Source organism: Gavia stellata, chromosome 21 (assembly GCF_030936135.1).
Source record: "Gavia stellata isolate bGavSte3 chromosome 21, bGavSte3.hap2, whole genome shotgun sequence".
NCBI lineage: Eukaryota > Metazoa > Chordata > Aves > Gaviiformes > Gaviidae > Gavia > Gavia stellata.
Window position 1 is genome coordinate 5705766 of NC_082614.1, and position 27913 is coordinate 5733678.

The window sequence follows — 27913 nt, forward strand, 5'->3', positions numbered from 1 at the left end:
GCACCAGAACCACACAAGTCTGGTTTCTAACATATCCCAGATGTTTAACCTGAACATGATTAACGGTGCAAGCTACCATCAGAGGATTTAGAGTCTCTTTTCCTAGCGGATTTTCTGGTACTGAGTGTTGTATTAGCTCACTCTACTACGCACAAATTGTTTGTGCTCTATTGAGTCATTCATCTTTATGGCAACTGTATGAACTTAATTACCTCTGTAGAGTTTGACTGAAACTGTAATGCTGTAGTGATTACACCGAGGTGATAAAATGCTGCCTTACCTTTGAAGCTACCTAGAAGAAGTGTTAGTATGGCTGAAGTTACTCACTTCAGCTGTGTAGTTCTTTGCCTAGCAGAAACCTCTAGCACAATGAATGATAAAAACACAGAGCAAGCGCCAAAGCAGATTACTGAATGGAATTCATACTTTCAGAAAACAGCTCAACCTCCACCTATCTTAGGAATATTCCTCTCAGGAAAAGCACACCAACAAAACAAAATAACGCTCCTTGTTGTCGTGGCTTAAAGACAGCTGTAGTTTGGGAGAAAGGGAAAAGGGAAACCTAGGTAAGTGGCTTTATCAGCAGGTGACATAACTTTTCTGGGCCTCTGTCTCTCCATCTGCAGAGTGGGAAAAAGTACATATACAATCCTGATATATAAATTTGAAAATGCTATATGTAAGAGTGATAATGGACCTATATCATTGATTTCAGTAGGCTCCAGAACAGACCTATAAATATAAAGAGACTGTCATTCCACAGTTCTCCTCGACAGTTCCCCTAGTTATTAAAATAATTTGATAAATTTCTCCCATGCAGCTATTTTATTAACTTGCCCAAGTGTTACTGAGCCATCCCTACCAAGCACCTCCATTGTTCTGTTTCCACTTACTCACCCAATCATTTATTTCTTGTTGTTTTCTTTCTCCAATTCTATCACCCACTGAAAATACAACTACTGTTTCCTTAACTTCTGGCAATCATACCCATAACTTCTACAGCTGAACAAACACATTGCAGAAGCTTTGCCATCAAGTCCCAATAGCTTTTTTCTGGAGCTAAAATAGCTCTTTATCCCCACCTGGAGGAGGCGGGACCCTTCAAAGAAAAGTGTTCCCTCGCAGCCAGAGACAGTCTCCATCTGCAAATGCACTTTTAAAACATGGCCAGGATTCCACTCAGGACACGCGTTTCAAATACATATATGCATCACAGCAAATACAGCTCAAACAGTTCTATTCCATCACACTTTTGTACGTGTCAAAGAACTCTTCTGTCAACTGTTACCAGCTTGCTACATTCAAACTACTGGACATTTGTTTAAAAAAAGAATGTAATATAAAAAAGGAAAGGAATAAGCAAATTAGTTGCCTGGCAGAATTCCCAATGGGGCTGTCTGAAAAGTTGTTAATTTGTCTTTTTATTAGTCAGGAACTGGATTGCTCTACTGCCGCTGGAGCTGCTGCTTTCCCCCCTCTTACTCACCACCGAGATCAAAAAGCAGTTTTGAGATCCAGTTTGGGAAAAGCAGATTGGAGTGGAAGCACATGTCAATACCAAGAAATAACGTACCATTTTTCATTCTGATCCTGTAAACATTTATATAAATATTGACTCATTTTACACTGGTAAACAATCCTATTAAACTGGATGAATAAAGTCACCTTGCAGGGTCAGAGCTGACATTACAAAGGAATTCCTCTGTTGTTCTCTCTAACACAGTTTTTATGCTTTGTTTCAATGTTAATGACAGCAGTGGATTATGAGCCCACATAATTTTGTTTGACCTCCTACAACAACTTAAAGCAGTCCATTTCACTCAATTATTCCTGCACTTCCTCACATAACCCAATCAAAACGATCAAGAAAATCTACATTTTACCCACGCTGATCTTTTCTGACAAAACCTGTAAATCTTATCACAAACAAAACCAAACTTGTCTGAGCAGGGTTATTTTCTGTAATCATGTTTACTGGTGTTAATTACATGGCTGTCTTTGGTATTTTATAAAATTAATTATTCTTTTCTAGACCTCTGACTGGAATTCTCTCTCTGAATATTGGCACAACATGAGCATTCCTCTGGTTTTATGGAATTTCCCCAAAATTCCCAATTTTTAAGAAAATGAGCAGCAGATAGCTTTTCTGTCCATCTATTTTTCTTGCATACAAATTACTGGGGCTTTGCAATTAAACCTATCATCTTGCTTCCTTCTAAATATGACTCATAAGCATGTATTGAACACTCTTCTACATTATTAGGAATTTTAATTTTACTTTGTCTATCTACCAGTGGGATATTACCATCACAAGGATTTCTTTCGCTCTCCTTATACACTGAGAAGTGATTATCCGTACCTCTGTAACCATGTATTTTTCCTGGTGACTTCAGCTTATCAATTCTCTTTACTGGAAATGTGGAATTACTGTTTCCTATAGCTCAACTGATGTATGCAGCTCTCATTTCTAAGAGTCCCGTGTCATAGCTGCCTTGTTTTCTGGCCATTTAATACACTTCTGTTTAAACACTCCTACTTTTCCTCCACAGTATTGTGATGTTTTTCTACTACGCCACTTTCACATTCCCCCATAGTCTGGACGAAGACCATCCTTTTGAACAGTCAGGAAGTGTGTATTAGCAATGAGGTCTGTCTTGGTTCACGCTGCTTTTAACTTGCTCACAAGATGCTCTCTCCGAACAGCAATATCTGAGCAAATGATGGCTTCGGCTTCAACACCACCAAAGCCCACGCTGCGGTGGGCTTATCTGACCGCGGTCCCTTTTGTCTTGCGACACCCTTCATTTTTAACAGCTCTCCAGGTGCGTCCGCAAAAGAAACCCCCAGAGCCCCCCACAAAGCACATGGATCCTCGGGAAGGGGCTGAAGCCACTCGGGCCGCGGCCACCCCGCCCGCCGGGGCAGGGCCCTCCCTCAGCGCGGCCATGTCGGAGGGGGAACAGCGCTGGGCCCATCACCATGGCAACAGCGGCACTCTCCCCTCCGCCCAGCGGGTGGCCGCCGGGGTGGCGTCACCGGGGCGCGCCGGGCGAGACTGGTGACGCAGAAGGGCCGCGCCAGCGCCGAGCGCGGGAGGCGGCGGCCGGGAGGGAGCCGGCGCTGCGGTCCTGCCGGGGAGCGTTAACGGCCGTTTCCGCTCCTCTTCCTGCAGCGCGGACCGGAAACACGCGGCGCGCCGGTCGCGGGGAGAGGCGGCATGGCCGGCCCGCACCTGCAGCAGCCCAGCTTCCTGCTGGTGGGTGGGAGCGGCGGCGGTCCCCGGGGAGGCGCCACACCGCGCCCGCCGGGCCGGGCCGGGCCGGGCCGAGCGGAGCGGGCGGGGAGCAGCGCGGGTCGTCCCGTTTCGGTTGGACTTGCGGTTTCTGGTTAACTGTCAGCTTTGTTGTGTGCCTGTGAAGTCACAAGGTCTGTCAGTGTAGCTTCAGCCGTATCAATAGAAATGCTGTACCGGAGGAGCGGCGTAATCGGCGTAAAAATGGGGATTTTTACGTCATGGCCGTGATAAATATTGTCCTTTCTGGCACGGTGATCTGATTTCCCTTATGATTTGCAACAGGCCACTTTGAAGGCAGATTGCATAAACAAACCGTTTGTTCAGAGGTGCCACGATCTGGAGACGGTCATTGAGGAGTTTCCCGCCAAGGTGAGCAGTCGCTGCCTTTTCGGAAAGTCACGGCCCGGACTATTTCAGGGGAATTTGCTTTTTTTTTTTTTTCATATTACTATTTTCTTTGTTGCTATTTTTGTCTTATTGAGAGTTTTGAGGACCCCAGGTGAAACAGTGGGAATGCAGTGTTTCCCGAGAGTTAAAAACCTTTTCTAGTCATTAAAAGATTGTTTCAGTCGATTGCACTTCATTAATACCGTTCAGCCTCAGTTTACAAGGAAAACTAGTTTTTCAAATGTGACAAATAATTGCACACCATGCTGATGAGTATTGTTGGAAATACAGTAGGATCAGAAATCAGGACCGATTTTCTCTAATTGCCATATTATAATGCATTCTTTTGAATGGAAGCTCTGCCCAGTGATAATCTGGAAACAGTCATAAATAGCTGGCAGACAGTATCTTTGTGCATTCTAGTACATGCAACAGAGATTGTTCAAATGAGGAATTGTACACATCAACTATTTGTGTCTGTTTTCCCTAAAGGAACTACATGGCATCTTCCCATGGCTGGTGGAGAGCATTTTTGGTAGCCTGGATGGCATCATCGTAGGCTGGAATCTTCGCTGTTTGCAGGGAAGAACAAATCCTACTGAATATTCTGTGGCTTTGGATTTCCTGGATCCCAGGTAAACTCATCATTTCAGCATAGATTAAAAAATGTATGGTGAACAAATAACCAGTGTTTGACCGTTTTCCGTTGTGCGAACATAAGCTCACAAAAGTGAGACAGGAGAGGGTACTTCACATGGATTTTCTTTCTGATGCTTGTTTGCAGTGGCCCAATGATGAAGCTGGTTTACAAACTCCAAGCAGAAGAGTACAGATATGATTTCCCAGTCTCATATCTTCCAGTGAGTAACTGAAAAATTTGTAAGAAGAGAATATAGTTGTTGTTGCAGCTATTGGAACTTTGCACGCACTTTATATGTATTGTTCAACATAGGCCAAGGTATAGCCTCAGTGCTCCAGGTTTAGAGCAAATCCATTTCTTAAACGGCTGCTAGAAGAGGAGAGTTCCCAGCCATAAACTTTGTAAGAGATGGTGGTTGTCAGCAGCTAGATGTTTGTGCTGTTCAGCCAAGAAACCTGCATTGTCATTCTTAGCCTGTCCTCAGAGAAAGTTGTATGCTTTATCTTGGTTACCAGTAGTTGCAGGATTTAAAGTAGTTTTCCAAGCTCATCACAGAGCAGTGCCTTCCCTAGCTGCGCTTTGTGCCCACGTGTTTGAAGACTGGATATGCAGTATGGCATTTCAAACAAAAATGTTTATCTGCAGAGTTGTTTCACTATGTTTCTTCCATTGCTACCAGCTACCTGCTGTCTAGAAATTGATTTGGATAGTTCTACAGTCTTTAACAAAAGGAAACATCATTTAAACGTATAGTAATTGCTGGTCCACAGCTCAGTTACCCTAACAAAACAATCAGGCAAACACCAGTCTTCTGCTGCTCCCACTGCAACTGGAAAAGTCTTGGTGAAGGCTCGTTTTTTTTCTTATACTGAGTACTCATTTTCAGTGAGAATGTTGGCAGTTATCTAAAGAGTATGCACTTGCACAAGGAAATACTGCAATGCAGTAAAATCCCAGTGACCTGAATGTAGGTATCATCCCAGAATGCTGAATGCAGCAGAACTTCACTATCTGAAAACATACTCTGCAAGTATGCTGAGTAGCCAGATTAATATTTCATTACTCTGTCTTTCAGGGCCCTGTGAAGGCTTCAATACAAGAGCAAGTCCTACCAGAATGCTCTTTATACCACAACAAAGTCCAGTTTCCTTCATCTGGTGGTTTAGGTTTGAATTTGGCTCTTAGTATCCTTTGAACAGTTGCATATTTAATTCCTTTTAAATATCTAAAACAGATATGATGAGCATTTCTGTTGTATATTTATTATGTATCTATGGTAAATCACGGTCGTGCTGAAGAGTTTGAGCTGATTAGAAATATTTAGATTCCAATGAAAAATAAATTTGTCCTCTTCTTATAAACCCTTATGGGGGAATTTCTGGCTTTATTCAAGTCAACAACAAAACTCCCAGTGATTTCAGCAGAGCCTCTATTTCACAATTTTTGTTTTCGTAACTACTCATAGTTTATGTAATATGATAGAAAAAGGTCATGTTAACTTTGCAGTTAGTGTACTTGTGGGAAGCAATCTAGCTGCAGCTGTACTGGTTTCTGTTTGAGATAGTCAAATGTGCTAAGAAGAGTAATGCAAACACACCTTGCCACATAGAGAAAACCTCAATTACCAATGTTTGAGTCAGTTGGAAAGCAAGAAGGCAAAGCTGAATTTGCTGTTAAGCTCTAGCAAGTTAATTTAGCATGGACAAAATAAAAATTGTAACATCTAGTCAGCATCCCCAGATATCTAACAGCTGTACTTGTTTTTTATTGTCTGATCCTTGACTCTGTTCTTCCAGATCCATTTGAATATTACATGTTTTACTTTGCAATTAGTTTGATTACACAGAAGGTAAGTACCTTTTGCAATTTTCCCCTTAAAATAGTGTCAGCCTTTCTTCATAATGCTTTAGGAACCTGCTGAGATGCTGTGCAGCTAAATTAACAGCAGTTTTATCTGTACTTTTAGAATTTGTTACTGCTTTGATTCAGTTGATGATGTAAGACTAGATAATAAACAAAATACCCACCTTAGATATACCAGTAAGCAGTCTGTCCAACGTGCCAACATGGAGCAGGCAATGGATTCCAAATGGGTTTCCTACCCCTCTATCCAATCACACCATTTATAAAGTCATAACCACAGCTCTGTACTAGTGTCTGCTTATTTGGTTCCTCTTCCTGTTGTTACCTGTGCTATGTAACACTGCACTCTTCTCATACTTGGTTACGTTCACTACTGCAGCAACAGTTCTCTTACACTTAGGTACTTTACCTTTGCTCCAAAGTGTCTTTGTTGTCAATTCACCCTTTTTAACTACTGGGCTTCTGCTTATTTATACTAAATGGGCCTGGCTGTGTAGCAGACACTCCCTAGCAGTGGCTTAAAGTAACAGTATATAACTCCAGGTATATCCTGTGTGTCTGTTTCAGAACTCGCCTGTCACCCATCATGTCAGCCCTTCCAACAGTGCTTATTTCATCTTGGTGGACACATACCTGAAGTGTTTCCTACCCACAGAAGGAAGTGTCCTTCCTCCACCACCTCCAAATCCTGGGGGAGCCATCCCTTCCCCGACTCCCAGGTAATGACTACACTGCTAGAGGCAAATTGTGGGAACGGTGCTTACAAAATAGGACTTGTTGGAACGAAATCTCTAACAGGTAGAAAACGCCTCTGCTCTTTACGATCTGTATGTACTTATTATATAATTACAAAAATCAAATAGATTTATGTTAATTTAATTTTACCATAAAGGTTTCATGTGAAAGTCTGAAAGGTAGCTATTATTGGAGCAGAAAAGGCATGTACAAGCAACAAAAACTCATCAGTTCAGCAGCTCCAGTTGTCTTTTGTGCCCTGCAACTGGAGTAGGAGAGATCTGACTGTATTTGAGAGTAGTTTTTAATATCTTCAGATACATATGGTATGTGGTAAAGATGGTGGCACTGGTGGTAACCACCGTTACAAGGAAACTTGCGTCTTTCATTAATGTTGCTATAAAGCCAGACAACTTGGCAATTGGTCATTTTGTTCTTAGTTCTGAGGTTGCCATCCTTAATTGTTTAATGCTCTCATTACCTGTTTTGCAGTTCTTTGAAACTGCTGTGTCCGGACCATGTCTGTGGCTTTGTTGCAGACTGATAGTGCTCATAGGTTTCTTAATTCATAATTTCCTGATATAAAAAGCCAAGACACATATTAGTAATGAAATCATATAATGAGTGACTGCATTTCAGTTAACTTTTTGCATGTTAATAGATCAAGCTATTGATCTGGAAGGAAGAGGATGAAAGATTTTTGACCACTTACTGAAGTTCTATATGTCTACATGATAATGGCATAAAAACAAACTTACAAAGTTGAAGTGAAAATTCTCCAATATAAGCACATGGTCTTTTGTTCTTTGTAATGGCTAAGTGTGTGAAAGTCCACATTTTCAAAATTGGTTTTGCTACTCAAATTTATAAAATATTATCAATATTAAGTTTTATACAAATGTAAAAATAAATAGCCATTATATTTTATATAACTGCATTTTCAATGTATTTCAAATATCAGTTTCCATGGTCTGTTGAGCCTTAGCATATACCTAGGAAAATACAGATCGGGTGAATTATGAATATGGAAGGCAGAGTGAAAGAAAACAAACTGAATAGGAGAAAGTAAAAAACCATGTATTATTGAACATGACATCAGGTCTGTGTAAAGCTGGTTCAATGCAGTATGAATAGTGATGTACTGTTTGTTTACAGTTGAAGTGACTAGTAATTATAACACATTGCAGAATTTTGAAATGTGTAATCAGCTACGCAGTTTTACTTCTTAAAGACTGTTTTCCAGTTTATACTGGTGATTAAAAGCAATGATATATTTCCCTGTACTGAGGCTTACTGACTCCAGTATTTCCATTTGTCTTTAAAGGTCTCCAGCAGTGCCTTTCACTTCCTACGGCATGCATCACACCAGCTTGCTGAAACGGCACATTGCCCATCAGCCTTCTGTGAATGCTGACCCAGCTTCCCAGGAGATCTGGAGATCAGAAACACTGCTTCAGGTCAGTGTGATTTAAGGAAGAAAACACCCTACAACTTTTCTTGCTGTTAACTGAGGAATCTCTTCTTTTTAAAACAGATTCAGTTATGCCATTTTGCTTTAGCTTGTTTTTGGAATTGAGTAGTGCCGCTGTTGTTTTCTGTTAGTGAAACAAAGAATCACTGTGAAATTCTTAAGTTGTAATTTAGAAAGGCACTTAATGTTTTTTTTTTTTTTTAGACTGCATATCTAACAACTGATCTCAAGCATTTGAGTAATTTTTTTTAAATTTTTTTTTAATCTTACGTCAATTCTATGCTCTAAGCAAAGGTTGAGCACAGAGAAGTTGGTTCTGTTCACCATCGAGGATGGGAAAGGAGAATCTGGACTTAACAGTTGTTCTGAAGCAAGTTCCTACCATGTTGCTGAACTGAATTATTGATGCTTAGCAGGTGCTAACAGTATGCCAACTCAGACTGAGAAGTCCTGGATTATTTCTCTTTCCCTAGCTGAGAAAATATTTGTTTTGCAGATCTTTGTTGAAATGTGGCTTCATCATTATTCACTGGAAATGTATCAGAAAATGCAGTCCCCTCATGTCAAGGTAATAGTTTGTACTTCATTCATGAATGTCATCTGATGGTTGACCTCTTATCTTGTGGTAAATCTCCTATTCTGTGGGTACTTTTTTGGTATATTGGTCCAAAGGAAAGAAATAACTTATCAGAGTATCTACATGAGTGTATCAAAATTGCTAATCCAGTATGGAGAATGTTGTGAATAAGTGTGTCATCCAGATTTGCCTTCATTGTAGAAGTCGTTTTGTTTTTGTTTTGTTTTTTTGTAATGGACAAAGTTGTGGGATGGTCACAACAATCTGAACACCAATAATCAAACTACTAATGATGGGGAAAATGCCACTATAAAACCATAGTGTTTAAATCCCACTGGGGCAACATGGCTGCTAAAAATAGCTAAAATTGATTTCCAGCAGCGATAGCAACTGTTACTGAAATACCTATTAGTAATTTCTAAGATCCATAACCATTTTCTAGCATAAATCCAAATTAAGAAAGGAAATCTTACTAAACTGTACTTCAGTGTTAAGTGAATAAGCCATTTTTGTTGTTTCCTATTCCAAAATATGGTGTCAGAAGCAGTTATGTAGCTACAGAATTCAGAATATCTTATAAGCTCTTGCTCAGATAATACACTTTTTTAAGCAGTTTACAGTGGCCTGTTCAGTAACAAACTACTGCATGTAAAAACTAAGTAAGTGTTGGAGAAGCTAAGATCAAAGGCATTAAAAATGTAAAGGGAATTTGAAGGAGAAAATGTTGATCCTCTGAATTCCCTCTCGGTGACCTCAGGGTCACAGTGGGACTTTCATAGAAGGGGAGAGAAAGCTACTCAGGATTTATTCCTGTGTGAAAAAGCAGTATGAGAGTTGACTGACTGAGAAATTCTGATCCTTCACTGCACAGGCTATAAAATGACAAACGTATTTATATTTTGCTAGGGAAAAACATTGGAGAGCTGAAGTATGATGGGGTTTGTCTTTTATTCTTAAAGTTGAGGTCAAAATGCAAACTCACTGATGTTGCAAAGTCTCCACTTGGGACTCCCAGCAGCATGGCTGTGCACCTGTGATGGAAAGGCTTTGCTTGAAGTACTTTTGGTCTGTCTGTCTGTCCAGTTTCTGTGCATCAAGCACTGTGCTTAGGCCAGAAATGATTGCTTTAAACTTCTCTCCTCTGTTCACCCTCTGTATTTCAGATGCTCTTTTCTAACACTAGGGAGCAGCAGATGTAGACAATGACTATCAAAGTTATGGTGGGATAGGGCCTAGGTTGAGTTTAAAGTTCTCTGAAATCATCACTTCAGAATCCTCAACAAGGTGTGTTGAGCCACAACTTGAGGCCGTAACTCCCTGATGGTATTTTAGTTTCATCTTTAATGGGAAAATAATCATGGGCATATAAAAAAGGAAGTCTTCACACTTTGGGCGTTAGAACACCTGAATAGGGACTGGAATTGCCCATGACATCCATAAATGGACAAAGGATCCCTCCTGCAGGACTGAGGAAAGGTTCCAGATCAGCTGGGGACAGGACTGTTCATAAGCCTGTGGTGCTTAAACTGAGCTTTGTAGACTGATCTCGGGGTGGGCTGAAGGAGAATAGTCTGCTGCTTAGTTCCTCAAATGAGGAAGTAGAATATGGAGAAAAGTTTTGTTTTAACATGAGGGTTAAAGGGCTTGACTGGAAACCCAAGATCACCCTAAACATTATTTTTAAAATTATTAATAATTATGCAGGTTCACTTGATTCCATTCAGCCTTCTGTGCGTTTGAAAGGAGGGATAGTTAGTGACTAGTCATCCCTGGATCTAGGCCTGTTTGACCATCAGGGACTTGAAATGGCTACATACCTGTATTGGAAGGTGGGATGAGGTTCCACAGAACTTTCTCTTTCTTTGTCCAGCAGCCAGGCTTGTTTGGTTTGATGGGCCAAGCCAGATCCCAGATATGTAACTTCCCTGTGAAGTACCTCAAGGAATGATAGATTTTCCATAAACCTTGTTAATATCATCACAGATTTCTTTTACAAGTAGAAGGCAGCAGAATGAGAATGAGTAGTAAATAATTTCTTTTGAGAAGAAGTACTTGTCTTCTACTTTACTGCTTTGAATTCTTTCTGGGTCTGGTGTGAACCTGAGGTTGACACTATTTGCTGTGCTGAGTTTCGCTGTTTTCCGCATTAATTCAACTATTTTCCCATTTGTTTACATTGTCTATTTTCTTTTTCTTTCTTGGATGATCCAGAGCCCAAGTGTGCAGCATCTCTTTTCCTATTCCCTTCTGCTGTAATCACAATGAACCCTTAAAAAGAAATTTTTTGATTAAAATTTTATGTAATGCTTCCTGACCTTCCAGTGCCAGGTGCCACAGACCCCAGCACTGTATGTGGAACACCCATTAGACTACAGGCTCTTGCCGATTCCTGTGGCAGGGGAGTCGATTATGAAGTAGATGATGTGCTTGAGCTGTTGGGGAGCTTGCAGTAACAATCCTACTCCTCTAAGAGTGTAAAACCAAAAGATACCAAACTGGCTCTAGAGGAGATTGAGTAGGGGCTGTTCAAAGACAATAGAGGTGTGACCTGGAGAGTTTAGTTTAGATGCCTCACAATAGTCATTGGGAACTGTGTAGTGTACATTTTTTGTTTTATGTTTTTTCATTAATTTCATACATGTGTGTCACTGTCGCCACAGTATCCTCTTCACCATCACATTGTCAAAAAATACTCTTTACCTTATTTGTCCAAGAAGGGATCTGGCTGAGGCTCGCAGAGATTTCAGTGTTAAGGCAAGATGCCTTTTGCATCAGCATATAACGCTGTACATTAGGTATGTCTTTTGCCTTTTTATACATGTGATGTTTCCCTAATTGTAAAAGTCAATTTCCTCAAAAGAGGAATTACAAGACCTGCAGCCTTCCCAAATGGCCTTTAAGTAGAAAGAGCAGACAGAGGATTTTTCCAAACTGGAAACTTACTGGACAGGCTCACAGTGATTATAAAGAGCCAAACTTTTTTTCTTCCTGTTCCTTGGGAAGAAGAAAGTATCAATTTGAATTTCTTTCCTGCTTCTCCAGCAGCACAGGAAGAAATGAAAAAGTTTTCAAAATAGTATTAAAAAAGCTTGCAGAATATTGAATGCTTTTATTCCATTATTTAATAAAACACTATAACAGTGTGTAAATCCTTGTTGCCGCAGTTCCGTTAACTTCTGACATGGTGAGTTTATTTGGCAAAAGCTCCATATCCCGTACCAGTACTTGCTCTTAGGGTAGCAAAGAGAACAGCCAAAGCCCCTTACAGCTACACTTTTTTGACACCTGCTCCCAGTTTTATTTCCAAGTTGATAAAGGGTATGAAATACTGTGGAATCAATCTACTGAACATCAGAAAGAAGAGGATACTGTGGCTGCAGTTGTTATTGTGATATCTTGTCCCTGACTGTATTTGTGATGTTCATTTTTTCCCCCCACCGTTCTTCCTTGGGCTCATTCTCACTTTTTTTTTCTCTTGCTCTCTTCTCTCCTTTTTTTCCCTACCCCCCCTTCCTTTTTGTTTCTGTTGTCTCAGCTGGAGGTTCTCCACTACCGACTCAGTATCTCCAGTAAACACCACGGTAGTCCTGCCCAATCCAGCTACCAGGCCCTCCACGCATACCAAGTATTATCATCTTTTCATTTTGTTTCCTTTTTAAAAATCTCGTTCCATCATATAATCTGCAAAGTGTATCGGTGCTAGCTGTACAGCAGCTTTTTCTGCTAAGGTGTGGTTTCACAACTTGATTAAGAACACTGTGTTGAGATTTACTAAATTTTCAGTGAAAACAGATACTGAGAAGTATTAGCAAAGATCATGGAGAAAATAGTTAAAATCTAGCATATTATGAGGACTAATTGGGAACTCCATTTTTAGAGATGCATTCTTGTAATGCATTGTAGAAAGAGGCTTATCAGCTATGCTGACATTTTTTGACACCAAAACTGGCCTCACTGATGGCAGATTTCTGCCCCTCACACACTATAGTCATTCAAGCATGGAAGAGAAGATCAGAATTTGCATGGCTGTCACCTAAAATTAAGGTACGTAACATCTAGGTTGTTTGAGCCAGTGAAATATCATTGGATAGTACTAAATTTGTAGTGGCAATGTGAACTTGACTGTCCAGTTTTGCAGAGGCACACAAGAGGTACATTTGCAGATTGTTCAGGAAATGTGCATGCAGAAACATTCCTGTTGGAACAGATTGCCGATTCCTCTTTCCCTACTTCAGCCCTTTATTCATTGGGTCTTCATTTTGGGAAAGGGGAGGGCTGAGCATATGTATTACAAAGCTTTTACTATACTATAAAGCTCTTTAGCACTACATGGAATTTTCCTGCTGTTTAATCCTTTATTTTTTTTATAAAGTGCTATGATATCTCAAGGTACTGCTTAGAAAGGAAACAGGAACTACTACTTGTCTTTTTAAACCTTTTTTTACTATTACGTTTATCTAATTACTGCATTAAGAAAAGAATGGCACACATCCATTCTATAAGCTAAGGTTTGACAACAAAAACACTTGTGAGGAAAAATACTTTTTAAAATCAGTAATGTTCATAATGGTGCTGATCCAGGCTAAGAGGAAATTGTAAGAATTGCTAAGTAGAAAAACTACTAGCATCACCTGAAATGATGTATTGAAATAGTGGTACTTGTGGTTTTTTAAGTTCAAAGCCTCCCTTCAAGGGGAAGCTAGAATTTTTTTTAAATTGCACCCTTTCAAGGCATATAGCAGAGTACTGAACTTCTCTAATTGCTTTTGGAGATCCTGATCTAAACTCCTAGGACAAAGTAACTTCTCAGAGTTCTACCCTCTTATATAAACTCTCAGGACTGTAGAAAACATGCTGACTTACCAGGAGCTGTCAAGAACACAAGACCAGCCTTCATTAGAACTGGTAACAGGTTATCCACTCTCTTAGAGACTCAGATTTGGCTGAACTAAGTGACTATATTCATCATCAAAAGCCTTGACTCTTTTCCTGGAGTGATCTTTACAGTGTATTAAAAATCTTAAGAGATTGTAAAAACACATCTGCTTTGCCTCAGGCATTGCAGAGAAAGGACACACAAAGACATCCCCCGCTCCCTGCCCCCAGCACTGGAAATACTGTTGAATGGATTTAAGAAGTGGAAGCTTTTTTTATGAAAAAGCCTGCCAGTCCCCTAGAGTCATGTTCAGCATCTTACCTCAGCATGGCTGCATTTGGCATCCTGGAAACAGCTTGCAGCTATTGTCTAATACACTCTTCCAGCATCTTCCATTATACTTGCAGCTGTAACTTTTGTTTCATGTACATTCTTCTCAACTTGCGAGAAGCATGAGAGATGTGAAACTTAGACTACAAATGATATCTTAAAATCTGCCTTCAGTAGTGGACTGATATTACTTCACTACTCTTAAAGCAGATTACAGTAGCAAAGGAATTACTGCTTTGTCTCCAGATTCCGCAGCAGACCAACTCTGGTGCTGGGCATCCAGGAGAACTAGCTCTTTTTTACCTCATTCATCTCCCTGCTATATCATACACTCACTCATTTATTAGTAACATGACTGTGGCTCACCATCACTCCTTTTGCTACTCCCACCCAGGCTACATCTACCCATAATGATGCTAGAAGCAACAGGATCATGCAGCACTTGAAGCAGTTCTCATTCTTACCGTAACTCTTTCTAGGATTATTCTTTCTTATAAGGCAGATGAGTACCAGCATAGGAAGGAGAACTCAGTAAAGCCAGCCAGGAGCATAAACAAAGGATCTGTTGTGCTGTCCACAGCAATGAACTTATAACCATAATGAAAAGGTCCATATTCTTTTTTCAGGAAGGGGTAAGTCAAAATCTACAAGTTACTCCGTTCTTTAATGCTAGCCTGAAATTCAGTGCGTTAGAGTACTGTAGATACTTTTTCTTACAATCACATTATCAAAAATACGCTACTGTTTCTTAGTAAACTGATGGCAGAAGATTGATGCAGCTTGTCCTGGGGAGCAAGTCTGTCTAAAATCAGGTGGTACCAAACTACAGTGAAGAACCTAGAAGGAAGAGAGAATTTCTTGTATTTCGATTTCTGATCTGAGAATATAATTTTCCTGAATTATCTCCTGGACATTTAGCATGATACTCATTATCTTCCTGTCTTTCGCTTTGAATCTAGGAGTCATTTAAGCCCACTGAAGAGCATGTGCTAGTGGTAAGACTGCTTGTGAAACATCTGCATGCTTTCAGCAACAGCCTTAAACCAGAGCCTCTCTCCCCTTCAGCCCACTCCCACACAGCCAGCCCACTAGAGGAGTTCAAAAGGTAGGTACATGAGCAGCCTGTCTCTGAAACATATAGAGCTTCTCCCTGAAAAGCTCTGCTTTCACTGAGAGGTTGAATTACGTTGTTTTGATGGCTAAATACAGAAGTACATTATTAAAAGTATATGAGAGCTAATGGTTTATGTTTCTCACATCCACTAGATAGGGGGGCAGCTTCAGGAGGGGACATGTCTTGGTATTACACTAGCCTATATCTTGGCATGAGTCAGAGAAAAGAAAATGCTACTAGAGGATTCTGGCCAAGGTTAGTGGAGAATTTTATATTTATGTATTTGAGTTGAAATTCAATGGCCAGAAGTAGCTTCAGTTAAGAAAGAACAAGTTTGGGTCAGTCCTTTCTGTATTTGCATTTGTAGAATTGGGTTGGGTTGTTGGTTGTTTTAAATTTGCTGCTGGTTTATACATGTGACTGTCTTTGAATCTGTTTGCAGGGTTGTAATTCCTCGGTTTGTCCAGGAGAAACTTTATATTTTTCTGCAACACTGTTTTGGCCACTGGCCTCTGGATGCCTCTTTCAGAGCAGTACGTACCTGCTTCTCTTTCTAAGTCTGTACTCAACAGAACTAGTAATTAGTTATTGCTGTTTAGCAGCTACTTCTTGGTCTTTAAATCTTTTTTTTCCTATTTTTCCTAGAGCAGTGAAATTCTTTATATAACATGTATATTTAATGTTAGAGTGCCAATTAGACATAAGAAGGAAGTTGAATAGATCTTGGTGAGAATTACTACAGGTTATTGGCTGATTTTCCTGACACTGAAAATGGCTGTTAATTGAAAAGAAGTAGGTGTTACTCTTAAAACAGATACATTCTTATAGGTCATTATTTCTTAATATTTTACCTAGTATGATAGGTCATAAACAAAAGAAATAAAATATTAATTTATGATAGCAAGATACTGCAAATATTATGTCTTGCAAGCAGGAAAAGAAATACATAGACCATGACTCTTGGTAATTAATGTAGGAGTTTAAAAATGCAGAATGTAACAGGGCTAGTCTTGCTCACTAGGCCTATAGTTAGCTATATCGCAGTGTTTGAGTAGTGCACATAAGACAGAATGTCAGGAGAAATGTTTACAGGGGCCACGGCAAACCTATTCTTGGCTTCAGTCCAATCAGGACTCCACGGTGTTTCCTCAGGGTGGTGGGTATGTCTATGCAGAAGACAAGAGCTCAAATGATATTAATGTAGCATCTTGTTTACTTACTTCCATAGGGATTAAGTGAACACTATCAGAGCTTATATCAGTGAACACTATCATGCACCTTAAATGTAGCCACCAACTAAGTTTTCTTTTTTTGTAGTAGATGTTTGAGTGCCATCTCATTAGGGTATTACAGAAAATCCAGATTGGTTTTAACAAACATGCACTTAGTTTTTTCAGTTCTTTTTCAAAGATACTCAGATTACTAGAGAGCACTTTATTCCTAAAAACTTTTAGATGTCATTAAGATAATATTCACTAGGTTTAAAAGAAACAAACAAAACACATCTGTCTTCCTTTCCAAAAAGTATTGATACTCACGTGTTTTTATGTGTGATTTTGCTTAGGTTCTTGAGATGTGGTTAAGTTACTTGCAGCCTTGGAGGTATGCTCCAGAAAAGCCACCACAAAGTGCAGAGCCCTTGCCTCGCAGCGTGTCGGAGAAATGGTAAGGAGGAAAGCAACTGTGAGTAATCTGAACAAAACCTCAATTTTATGTAGATTCTGAGTAAAACAGCAGAATTTCTGGAGGCATCCACCAACCTGAATTAGCTTCTCCTACAAGATCAGAGATTATTTGTTACAACACAAGCTTTTGTTTTGGGAGGAGTATTCTTTTGTCTCAGTGCAAATAGACCATCTTTCCAGAGACAGTATAAAACATTCCCTTAATGACTCGTTTGGCAGAAGACAAAATAACAATTATTTAAATAGCTATACTCACAAATCCTGTACTCACTTTGACAGGGCTACCTTCATTCAAGAAAACCTACTCATGTATACTAAGCTGTTTGTAGGATTTCTGAACAGAGCTCTTCGAACCGACTTGGTCAGTCCAAAAAATGCTCTCATGGTGTTCCGAGTAGCCAAGGTCTTTGCTCAGCCCAATCTAGCTGAAATGATCCTGAAAGGTAAATGGATATTTTGACATCTTATGCTGTCCTGTCTCAGTCTTTATTCACAATGGCTACATCTTGCCTCAGAAGCACTGAGGTGAATAGACTTACTCTCCCATTTTGCATGCTATTTTGCCATTCAAAAGTCTGTGTGTCTTCACTAATGTTTGTTGTATTGGTTTAATGTGTCTGTAATTATTTTCTAAGCACCATCATTTAGATTTCACTCCCAATTTTTCTTTAAAGAATAAAGAACACAATATTGGGTGTTTACAATAAAGTCAGTTTTTCTTACACTTGTCTTAATTGACTATTTATCTCAGGATTAAAACTTCTTATATCTCTGAAGGTATCTATACTTAGCAAAATAGCTAGTCAGTTAGTCATGCATGCATTTCAGTATAATGAGGATACAGTAAATTTGGGACAGGCAAAATTTGACAAGTATCACTGTCTCAAGTGTCATGATTTTTCCCCTGCCTTTGTTGAAAAAAAGTTGCAGGCTTAAAATGCTGTCTGTATGGTAACATTTAAATGCACTCTGACATTTTCTGCTGTGGGCAGAGAGAATTAAATGAAAATCAGGTAATTAAGACCTCTTTCCCCCTACAACTACCTGCCTATCTAAAAGCAAGTTGCCCAGCAGCCTTAAGATGCTTTGTAGCTAGACCTTCCCCAGGCAAAACCAAGAAGTATTATGTAACCACCTTCACTACTTTTCTCATATTCTAGGAGAACAGTTATTCCTGGAGCCAGAACTTGTTATTCCCCATCGTCAACACCGACTTTTTATGACTCCCACGCTTGGTGGGAGCTTCTTCTCATCGTGGCCTCCAGCTATTACAGATGCCTCATTTAAGGTCAAGAGTCATGTTTACAGCCTGGAAGGACAGGACTTCCAGTATAAACAGATGTTTGGCACAGAAGTCAGGAATTTGGTAAGCAACAAGTTTCTCGTCACCTTTCTTTCTCCTTTGACAGGTGTTTTCTCAGTGCAGAGCATCCATATTATAAGAAGAGTGGAAAATTTCACACCCTGCACTACTGCATAATTAAGTTTGCTGATTGTGACTTCTGGAACCAGAGAGGTCTCAATCCAACATAGCTGTAAAAATCTGCTTGTGCTTTCCTAAATAAGAAGTTAATGTAACAGTGTGCTGCCTTGGAGTAGTATATTGCGAGTATTTCCTCTCAAACGTGCTTACTGTGAACTTCTGATTCACTGTATTGATTAGTACCCATCAGCAAGTCAGATAAAAATAGCAGGAGGGGAAGAAAAAGCAGCTGAAAAACCTAAGCAGCACACAAATTTCTTAAGTGCTTCAACAGCAAAGAACTACCTTAGCACAAGTCCATATGAGCCAAGAGAGTGAGTTTGCTGGGTTTGCTCTCACTGCCAGGTATCAAGGCAGAGTTTTATCCACATATTGATTCTTAGTGGTCCTTTATGTTTATCCCACACAATTATTTTTTTTGTTTCAGGTGTTAAAGCTGGCTCAGTTAATTTATCAGGCGCAGCAGACAGCAAAGTCCATATCAGACCATTCTGCAGAGACAATGGCCAGCCAGTCCTTCTTTTCATGGTTTAGATTTACACCATCTGAGATGAATGGTTCCTACACAGGCAATGACCTTGATGAAATTGGGCAAGACAGCATCAAAAAAACAGATGAATATTTAGAGAAGGCACTGGAATACTTGTGCCAAATCTTTAAGGTATGTAACATCTCTCTAAGAACTTCCCTTATGTGGCAGTGTGAACAAGAGTCAGGATTCCTCAAATGTACTTCTGACCCTGCTAGAAAATTTTGTTGTAAATGTCTTCTAGGCTTGACTTTACCTAACCACTTCAAAACCCCTTTCAATATAGATGGAACTAGATGCTCTGAATTTCTAAATATCAAGCCTACTTTGTTTCAGGTGACCACTCTTCTGGACTGTATAGTTTATACCAAACCTGTCCCTTTACTTGTGCCTGTTCTCATGTTTACGAACATGAAAGGCACGGCTTAAATTTTAAAAACAGTCCAGTATCTTCTGAATGTAAAGAGCTATAAAAATACACCTGCAGCTGTAGATGAATGGTTGAACTAAAAGTAATGTTCTTTGGCGAAACTGAAAAGAACAGATTAGTTTCTCTGACAGCCACATGCCCTCATACAGAATTGACCTAGGAGAAGACAGCTATTTGATAGCTCTGAAGGAGTAAGGGATGTATAAAACAGAACACCTCTCTTTGATTTGACGAGTACAGATAAGAAATCTGGAGACTTCTCTCTCCTTTTAAATGTCTAACCGAGGTGCTATTAAGCAGTTCTTGGTATCTGTGCTGGCTGTCAAAGGCTTCCAGTGCTAAGGAGTTTGTGAAGGGAGAAAGAAATAGAAGGGGGTAGATCAAACATGTGCTTTAAAACTGTGTTATTCTTGAGTAGCTGAATGAAGCCCAACTGACCCAGATGATGATGAAGTGTGGGACAGCTCAAGATGAGAATGGAAAAAAACAGCTTCCAGACTGCATTGAAAGCGAGGATGGCCTCATTCTTACACCCCTTGGCAGGTACCAGGTGAGAGAAGAGATTCCATATCGCTACCCTAGATTGTTCTTGAAAAAACAAGCTGTCCCTTCTCCATCAAGAGAAATGCTACTTGTTTGGGGCTAGGAGAGGTGCCTGTATAAAAGGTGTTTCAGATGGGAGCTACAAGATCAGGGGTTTGTGTTCCTGTTTCTAGATCATAAATGGCTTACGTAGATTTGATGTGCAGTACCAAGGAGATACTGAGCTTCAGCCCATCCGAAGCTACGAAAATGCCACTCTTGTCCGCCTCCTATTTCGTTTAGCCTCGGTGCTTAATGAAAGGGTGAGTACAGCACTGCCTCCTTTTATTTTCCATTGCAAATTTCTGTTCTTCACTGCATTTGCACATATATGACACTCTATTTGTTCTCACTCTGTCTGCTTTATTGTGGTCTAGATGGGTATTTCCTAATAGTATCAGGCCTGCTTCTCTGTGTAGGAAAAGCAGACTACAGGTAAACATCAATAAATAACATTTTAAATGTGTTCTTTATGCTTGATAAAGTATCATTCAGAATGAATGTTTCCAAAACAGGAAAAGCAAATGCTATTCTTCCTACAGGTATGATAGATGCAGGGAAGTCTGCACTACACTGTTTAAAAGTGCATTTTGATTTTTGTTCTCCTCTATTTCCTATAATCCTAATCCTATAAATGAAAAAAAATGTAAAATAAGTTACAGTTACTTTATGACAGTAGTTGCAGTATAATAAAAATGTTTAAACTTTTCTTACCTCAGTTTGCTGATCAGATGGATGTGCTTTGCTCCAGGGAAGATTTTGTTGGCAGACTTTGTCGCTATCATCTTACCAACCCTCACCTCATACAGAAAATCAGGTATAGTCCCGTGGTGAAGGACAGAACAAGCCAGAACTGGGGACCAAGAATCAGTTTGAGGTTTCTGGCTAGCTACAGGACTCTGATTTCTTTGCTGATGATCTACTTCATTGCATCCTGGTTTTACATTGGGCCAGTGGGCTGCACGTTCATTATCCTGATTGGATATTTTCTTTATGCCGTAATAATGACTTTTTTCTCTGAAGGATGGAAACCACATGAACACTAATTTCCTTCTCTGGGCTTACACTTGTAAAAATTAAATGTTTTAAGGATGAGCCTGGGATTCAATGTCTAACATATCATATCAGATGTTCCTAAAGTATTTTTAATATTAAAGTTAATTGAGTTTTATAAACAATGATGTGGTCTTGTCACGTGGAGATAATGTGAATTTTATTTTTATAAAAGCATTCCTATGGAATCTAGTGAATGGCTTTTTTTTTTTAAGGGGTGAAGAATGAGCCATCAGTATTTATAATACTGAAATGAACCCTGTCACATGTAGAAACATTTTGATTCAGCAGTAACTGCAGTCAAGCCTCTTGCATCATTCTAAAGCAAGAATTAGCTGTAGGACTTAGACATCATGCTTACACGCAGGGCAGTTACAAAGGCAACAGAAATAGCAGCGCACCAAGAAATTTAAAGGAAATTGCACTGATAGAAGAAAAAAAAAAACCCCAGAAGATGCGACAAGGCAGCAAGAGTGGCATCTCATAGCCCAGTGTTGGGTTTAAACCTCTTCTTCCCTGCCTGAGGCCTCCCCAACCCAGGCAGGTTTATGCCTTCTACCTCAGTAAACCACTTCTTAAGCCACTGTGTTCAATGGGTTGTTAACATGTACTTACTTGCTTGTAAAAACAGAAGTTGCTGCTCTTTCCCCTGTAACCTTATTGTAAATCTAACCTGGCAGTTTTGGCAGCAGATAGGAACATTCCTCTCTTGGAGTTCAACAAGTACTCTTTGCCCTCTTTAGGGCAACATACCAAGAGACACCACAAAGAGGAATCCTGATCAGATCAGCTTCCAAAGGCAACTCAGTCAGAAAAATAACAACCATTATTTTGTGCTCACTAAAAATATGCCACAGTAGTGCACATGGGAGAGAGAACTAATCAAAGTGAAATGAGATTCAGTTAAAACACAGCTATAAGCTAAATGTAAATAAACATCCAAAACTATGCTGTAGGAATGAAAGCATTCAGTATCATAGAAGTAAGCCTGCAATAACCAGTTTTTGCTAACAAATCCACCAATTTGCTTAAGCCTCAGAGCTGCACGAGGCTTGCATCTCATCATGTTCCACACAAGTCTAAGAGAAGGTATTTCCTACTTATTAGCCATTGTCCTGCTGTACATCATAATTGTCCTACTGCAAGTTTGATTTGCAAAGCCAAGGCCCTCAAGTATCACATTGTTCAAACTTGTTTGCTTAAACTGCCACTCCAGGCTACTCCCACAATCAGCTCTGCAGTCATAGGACTTAGTTCATCGTTTCTCTTTTTTCTGCAGGTAACAAAATTTCTACCTCATCTTCTGCAATGACCAGTTCAAATCACAGTTGAGCATGTAGAACGGCTAAAAAAGGCACAACTTACCTTTGAGGTAGCAGAAATACAGAAATCTCTCATCAGACAAGACATTTTACCATTTTGTTATGTGGCCTTATTACCATTTCTATTAGTTATATCCTGTACTTTTTACTAATCATACTGCCATCAAAGTGAACCATTTAGAAACACATACAAAGCTAGATTTGAACTGCTACTAATTCATGGAGCCTACAAAACCCACATTGTTTATGGCGAATAATAAGTTTTCCAGAAAAACACCAGAAAGGTAAGTTCTCTCTCTTCCTCAGCGCGTCTGAAATAATGTTTGGAAGACATCCACAAGAACAAAAATGTTCCAGGAGACTACTAACCAGTCAGATCAGGTAAGGAAATGCCTCTAGAAATCTAATATTCTTGAACCAACTTAGAATAGCTTATGTGGTACACTACTCTGAAAATCTTCCTTGGTCTGGGTATCCTGTCATTCACACTTCCCAGCAAGCAACAGTATTACTGCCATTTCAGGTTTCAAGGATTTTTGTACCTTCATTTTATGTATATTATATACCTGTGCACACACAGAGCAAGTTTTAAATACAAACCATTCTTCTGTGGTTCAAGACTGTTCCTTATATTTTTTAATAGCCCTAAACCAATGAAGAATGGATACTTGTCTTCAGAAGAAGATTAATATACCAGTTATCACTTGTCCTGTTAGATAATTTTTTAAGATTACTCCAGTTAGAAAACAATGCATTTAGGAAGATAAGTCTAAAAGATTGATCAGGTTCAAGTTGGAGGTCAGTCCCCTCAACTGGAAAGCATTTCCCAGAGAATCAGAAGGTTGTTTATTTTAGTACATTCTTTAGTATGACAGGGCCCATATCCAAGCACCCATTGATACAATCTGCAAGATAAGCGATTGCTGTCTAAACAGACATGACAGTAAATAATATAGAACAAAAGAAAACGGCCAAGAACAGTTAGTTAGAGCTCTTTACTCATTACCTCTCTCCTCCAGCCAAAAAGGACTTGCTCATCTTACACAACCAGTTTTAGCAATAGATCTGCAGTTCTCTTAAAGATGTGATTAAAGAATGTGTTTTACCGTTTCTTTAAGCAGGTTTTTCCAAAGATTGCATGGCGCTGTGAAGACACAGGCTATTTAGAGTTTGACTGACTCTTTCTCCAATATTTATACAGAAGACTCAAATGACAGAAACTGCACTGCTTCCTATAGCCCCTCTCAAATACTTGGTACTTTAAGGTGCTGTCCATATGAGATGATACTCTCAAAAAAACCTCACAGTTCTCACACAGGTGAGAAACAGGGAGAGGAGATATGGTAACACAAGTCTCTTTAGAAGGCAGCACTTACCAGAATGGAATCAAAGAATTCTTTTAATTTAGTCCACTGATAGCAAATCGGTTCTATTAGCTCACATTGTCAGTATTCACTGTATTGGCTCTCTAGTACATTTCATGCCTTTTCTGGTCAAGTTTGGCCCACAAAAAATTAGCTACAAGTGAAAATCCCTTTTCCTTTGTGCAGAATGAACCAGGTCAGAGCAGTTTTAACATTATATTCTAGTGGGAGTCAATAGTTTTGGAAGATGGAGAAAAATACACTTTTCTAAATTTAAGCATCACCATATCCTGTAAGATAACTATAGTACATGAATACTAAGTACATTAATATTTTCAGTAGTATACTGGGAAAAGGATGAGTCCAGAAAACAAAGGCATAGCGCTTCAAAACATGAAGATGTATTTCTTAGTACAATAATTCCCAAAAGGGGTGCCTGCAAGAACACTTTCCCCAAGTTCTGCCCTGAAGCATCCAGTCACAAGAGCCTAGCAAGAGCGAGCAGCCCTGGGGACCCAAAAGGCAGGATGTGTTGTGCTAGGCTTGGCAGTTACTGATGCACTTGCTGCCTGGCCATGCTACACAATGTCAGGGTAGCTCATATAGCAAAGATACAAAGCTAGACTTTAACACAGAAAAGCTATGCCTCAGATAACAAGTTTGGAAAAACAGAAGAACAGCCAATCACACAATATCCTTGTTCCATGAAGAAAACCAGTAATTGGTCCAAAATACCAACACTTTGGGGAAAAAAGTTCTCACTGAAGTTTGAAGTCTCACCAGCGAGACAGGACAGTCCATCCCACAATCACTGAGCACACAAGCAGGGCAGTAATCCTAACCCAATACCTTTCTTAATTGAAAAAGAAATGGTTTCAGGTAATCACAGTAACATCAATTTGCTGCATTCTTCTCTGCAGTCTGACTGCCACACCAGTGCCTGTTATAAAAAAAGGCAGTTTTGCCCCCACTGAAACAAACATTAGTGAACAGCTTTGTTGAGAGACAGAGGAGAAGCCAGGCTACTCAAAGTAGCCATCTTCATCGAACTGCACTTCAATTTAACACTCCTCATTCTCGTTTCCTTATTACTGCTTTGAACATTTATATTGAAGTTTCACAATAGATTCTCCAATTGCTATTGTCACCTCATTGCAAGTAAAAGCTGATTATGAATTAATTTTGTAAGCCATTCATTCAAGAAAGGAAAGGATCAGACTTGCGCATTTCTGATTTCATAAGATTTGTGCATTTCTGAAAGACATGAAGCCTTGAATTTTTCATAACACGGACATTTTCTGAATTCACTTTTAATGCTCCAACAGCTGGTAAAGTACACAAACATTAATACTAACTTACTCCCACTTCAGTGCATCTTTCCAAGGATTTGGGAATAAGCTTGTGTTTTTTATTTTAGCAGGATCTATAAGCAGCTTATGACAGTTTGTCCATCAACCGAAAAGGAAGGCAGCTGTATCGATACACAGCCATTAATCTGGTATCACAGAATCACAAAGGTTGGAAAAGACCTGTAAGGATCATCAAGTCCAACCATTAACAAAAACAAAAAAAACCAAAAACAAACAAAAAAACCCACCAAAAAAAAAAACACAAACAAAAAACCACACCATACACCACCATTCCCATCAAGCCACATCCCACAATGCCACGCCCACACGTTCCTTGAATACCTCCAGGGAGGGTGACTCCACCACCTCCCTGGGCAGTCTATTCCAGTGTGTTACCACTCTCTCAGTAAAGAACTTTTTCCTAATATCCAGTCTGAATCTCCCCTGGCGCAACTTGAGGCCATTTCCTCTTGTCCTGTCAAGACATTGTATGTTGTGGGTACATGACCCACTTGCCGTTTTCATGATTTATTTCCCAACTGAGAAGTTGCTGTATGTCAGGATGCCTACCCCACCCTCTTAGTCTAACATCTCATTACATCTTGTTTGAAGAAAAACTAAAAGGTGCTGCACTGACAGCTCTGAAAACTGCACTAGGAAAGTTACTGTAAACCTGAGGGGCATGCATGGTTTTGCATAATTTCCAGATATATTTTAACCAAGTGGTTAAGAAATAAATGCTATAAATGTCTCAGTGTTAGACCCTGGCAGTATCTTTAAAACCCCACCTGTTTCAATCCTCATTTCTTGGGTTATGACTTACTTATGTATTACAAACTGTATTGGTGCCACTGATTCTTTTTCCCTAAGGAAAGAGTCAGCCATGTAACAGTACTGGTTAAAAAACTACATCTTTCATTTGTAAATACCATTACTAATCTTTTGATCAGGTTCTTCCAATTCACTACGAGGACAGTAAAGATAGCATTGCATGGGATGAAAAGCCATTTATGATTTCCTCCTCTAACCTTCAAAGCATATGAGTTTTCACTTACCACAGAACAAAGTAGTCATCATACAATGGACCCAACAGAACTGGTTTTAAGGATCAACATGGGAAGAGCAGTATAATGTTAGCATCCAACACAGAAATAATAATAAATTTATTACAATAGAAACAAACAGATAATGCATTAGTTCATGTACAAAATACTGATAGCATTCTGCTGCCTCAGTCAGTGCTCACTAAATACCCACATTTAAAAACACCCTAAAACTGATGTCACCACACAGATTTACGAAGGTCATAGCAATTTCTTGACACTACTGTAAGAGAGCCCAGCTACTCTTTAAGGTTTGCTGCACAATACAGGGAGATGAAGCAGCATATAATGGGAACATCTGAAATTTGAAATTCTTTTGCACCAGGAAATTAAGAGTGAGCAACTGATAAGCATGGGGAAAATAAGACAATCACACTATGCATGAAATTAGAGTTAATCATGGCAAATGTTTTCATTAGAAGTGCCCAACAATAAGGCAGCTGATGACTGACTTGAGTGCCCATCATTGCTCAAGGCACAAAGTATTAGTTGTCAGTTCTGCTCCTGAGCTATGTTGTTTTTTTCCTTTTCTTTTTAAACAAACTGATGTGGCATAGAAGCATTTTCACTGAACTGCATCCACTCCCAAAGGAAGCCAGACGCCTCAGAGAGACTCTTATTAAAAGAAGAAATGTAGCTACGAGCCTGCTGAATTGGTTTGTGTCACTAGGGCTTTATACTGTTGGGCTTTCCCCCCCCACACCTTTATGTACACATTTACTGAGTTTATTGAGGAAGTCAGTGTGTACATTAATATCTCTTCTTTCTCATCATCTCACTCTTTTGGAGCGAGAAACATGTGGTCCATGCTAGCAAAAAACCACTTATACAAAGTAGTGTTTAAAATAAGCTATAAAATACTTTTTTTTTTTGCCCTATTTGGTTCCCCACCCCCATGTATAATTATCCAGATTTATCTCACATATTTGAAGGATGCCTTAAAAAGCTGTAATTTATCCCATCTCTGGGTAAAGCTAACAGGCAAAAAAACTCCTGCAACCACTAAGAAGTTTGCAAGCACATTCTAGTTGCAGCTAATTTATTTCTGGGGCAGTATCAGGTCACAAAACATACAGTGTGAAGGGAATACTGGCACTGAGCAAACTTTGAAGCAAATTAGGACATTCTCTCCCTACTCCCTCTTTCTTATACCAGACTCCCTGATGGAAGTCCACAAATAATTTCTTCTCTAAGAAGACAATAAAACCTCATCCTAATACAGTCTCGAGAACCATACATACACATTCTGTATATTTGAAAATGCTGGCAAAAGTCCACAGAGGCAGAAGACAAAAAGCATGAAAGCTAAGTCTAACATCAGGTTCTCTACTGAACCTGACACCTAGAAACAGAACAACATAAGGCTTCTTTCTTCTGAAGTACCCTCCCCAAAATGCCTGTGATTTTCCAGTGGCATGTGGAAGAGGCCAGCAGTCGAGACCTTATTTCTTGCTTCACAATTTAGAAAGTGAGATGTTATGCAGCAGAGAGGCAGGCCTGACGAATACTTTGTGCCCAGGTGTTTAAGAGTGCCGTGACTGAATGCTTGTCTGGAAGTTGCAATAGTTTCGAAGTCATGTACCGATACACTGACTGCAAAAAGGGATTGGCTGCTGGAAAAAAAGGTAACAGATAAATGGAGTTATAATAAAAATAAAATAAATAAAATTTGAAAACATAATTTTTTTAAAAAAGATTAATATTAGGTGTTCACATTTCCCCACT

The 27913-nt window shown here is 39.5% G+C and overlaps 2 protein-coding genes across 7 annotated transcripts in view; one reads left to right on the forward strand and one right to left on the reverse strand.

Moving 5' to 3' along the window:
- The first annotated feature begins 3208 nt into the window (after nt 1–3208).
- SMPD4 (sphingomyelin phosphodiesterase 4) lies at nt 3209–21111 on the forward strand. 3 transcript variants are annotated; one of them, XM_059827551.1, is made up of 19 exons: nt 3209–3256; nt 3578–3664; nt 4175–4317; nt 4467–4542; nt 5398–5506; nt 6119–6171; nt 6753–6904; nt 8245–8377; nt 8888–8959; nt 12504–12593; nt 15134–15279; nt 15731–15821; nt 16853–16953; nt 17253–17416; nt 18134–18339; nt 18884–19117; nt 19834–19965; nt 20132–20260; nt 20717–21111. In XM_059827551.1, exons 1-19 carry the CDS (start codon nt 3218–3220, stop codon nt 21041–21043), a joined length of 2484 nt encoding a protein of 827 aa, XP_059683534.1. In that variant the 5' UTR covers nt 3209–3217; the 3' UTR covers nt 21044–21111. The 3 variants fall into 3 exon arrangements, with proteins under 3 accessions (XP_059683534.1, XP_059683532.1, XP_059683533.1); XM_059827549.1 differs by lacking the exon at nt 12504–12593 and having other exon boundaries at nt 3218–3256; XM_059827550.1 differs by lacking the exons at nt 4175–4317; nt 4467–4542; nt 12504–12593 and having other exon boundaries at nt 3218–3256.
- Nucleotides 21112–26147: 5036 nt separating this feature from the next.
- MED15 (mediator complex subunit 15) overlaps nt 26148–27913 on the reverse strand; it is a 30815-nt gene continuing 29049 nt past the window's right edge. For all 4 annotated transcript variants that reach the window (XM_059827466.1, XM_059827467.1, XM_059827465.1 and 1 more), the window contains one exon: nt 26148–27801. In XM_059827466.1, coding sequence (XP_059683449.1) covers nt 27665–27801 — 137 coding nt within the window. In that variant the 3' untranslated portion in view covers nt 26148–27664. The remainder of the gene's footprint in view (nt 27802–27913) is intronic.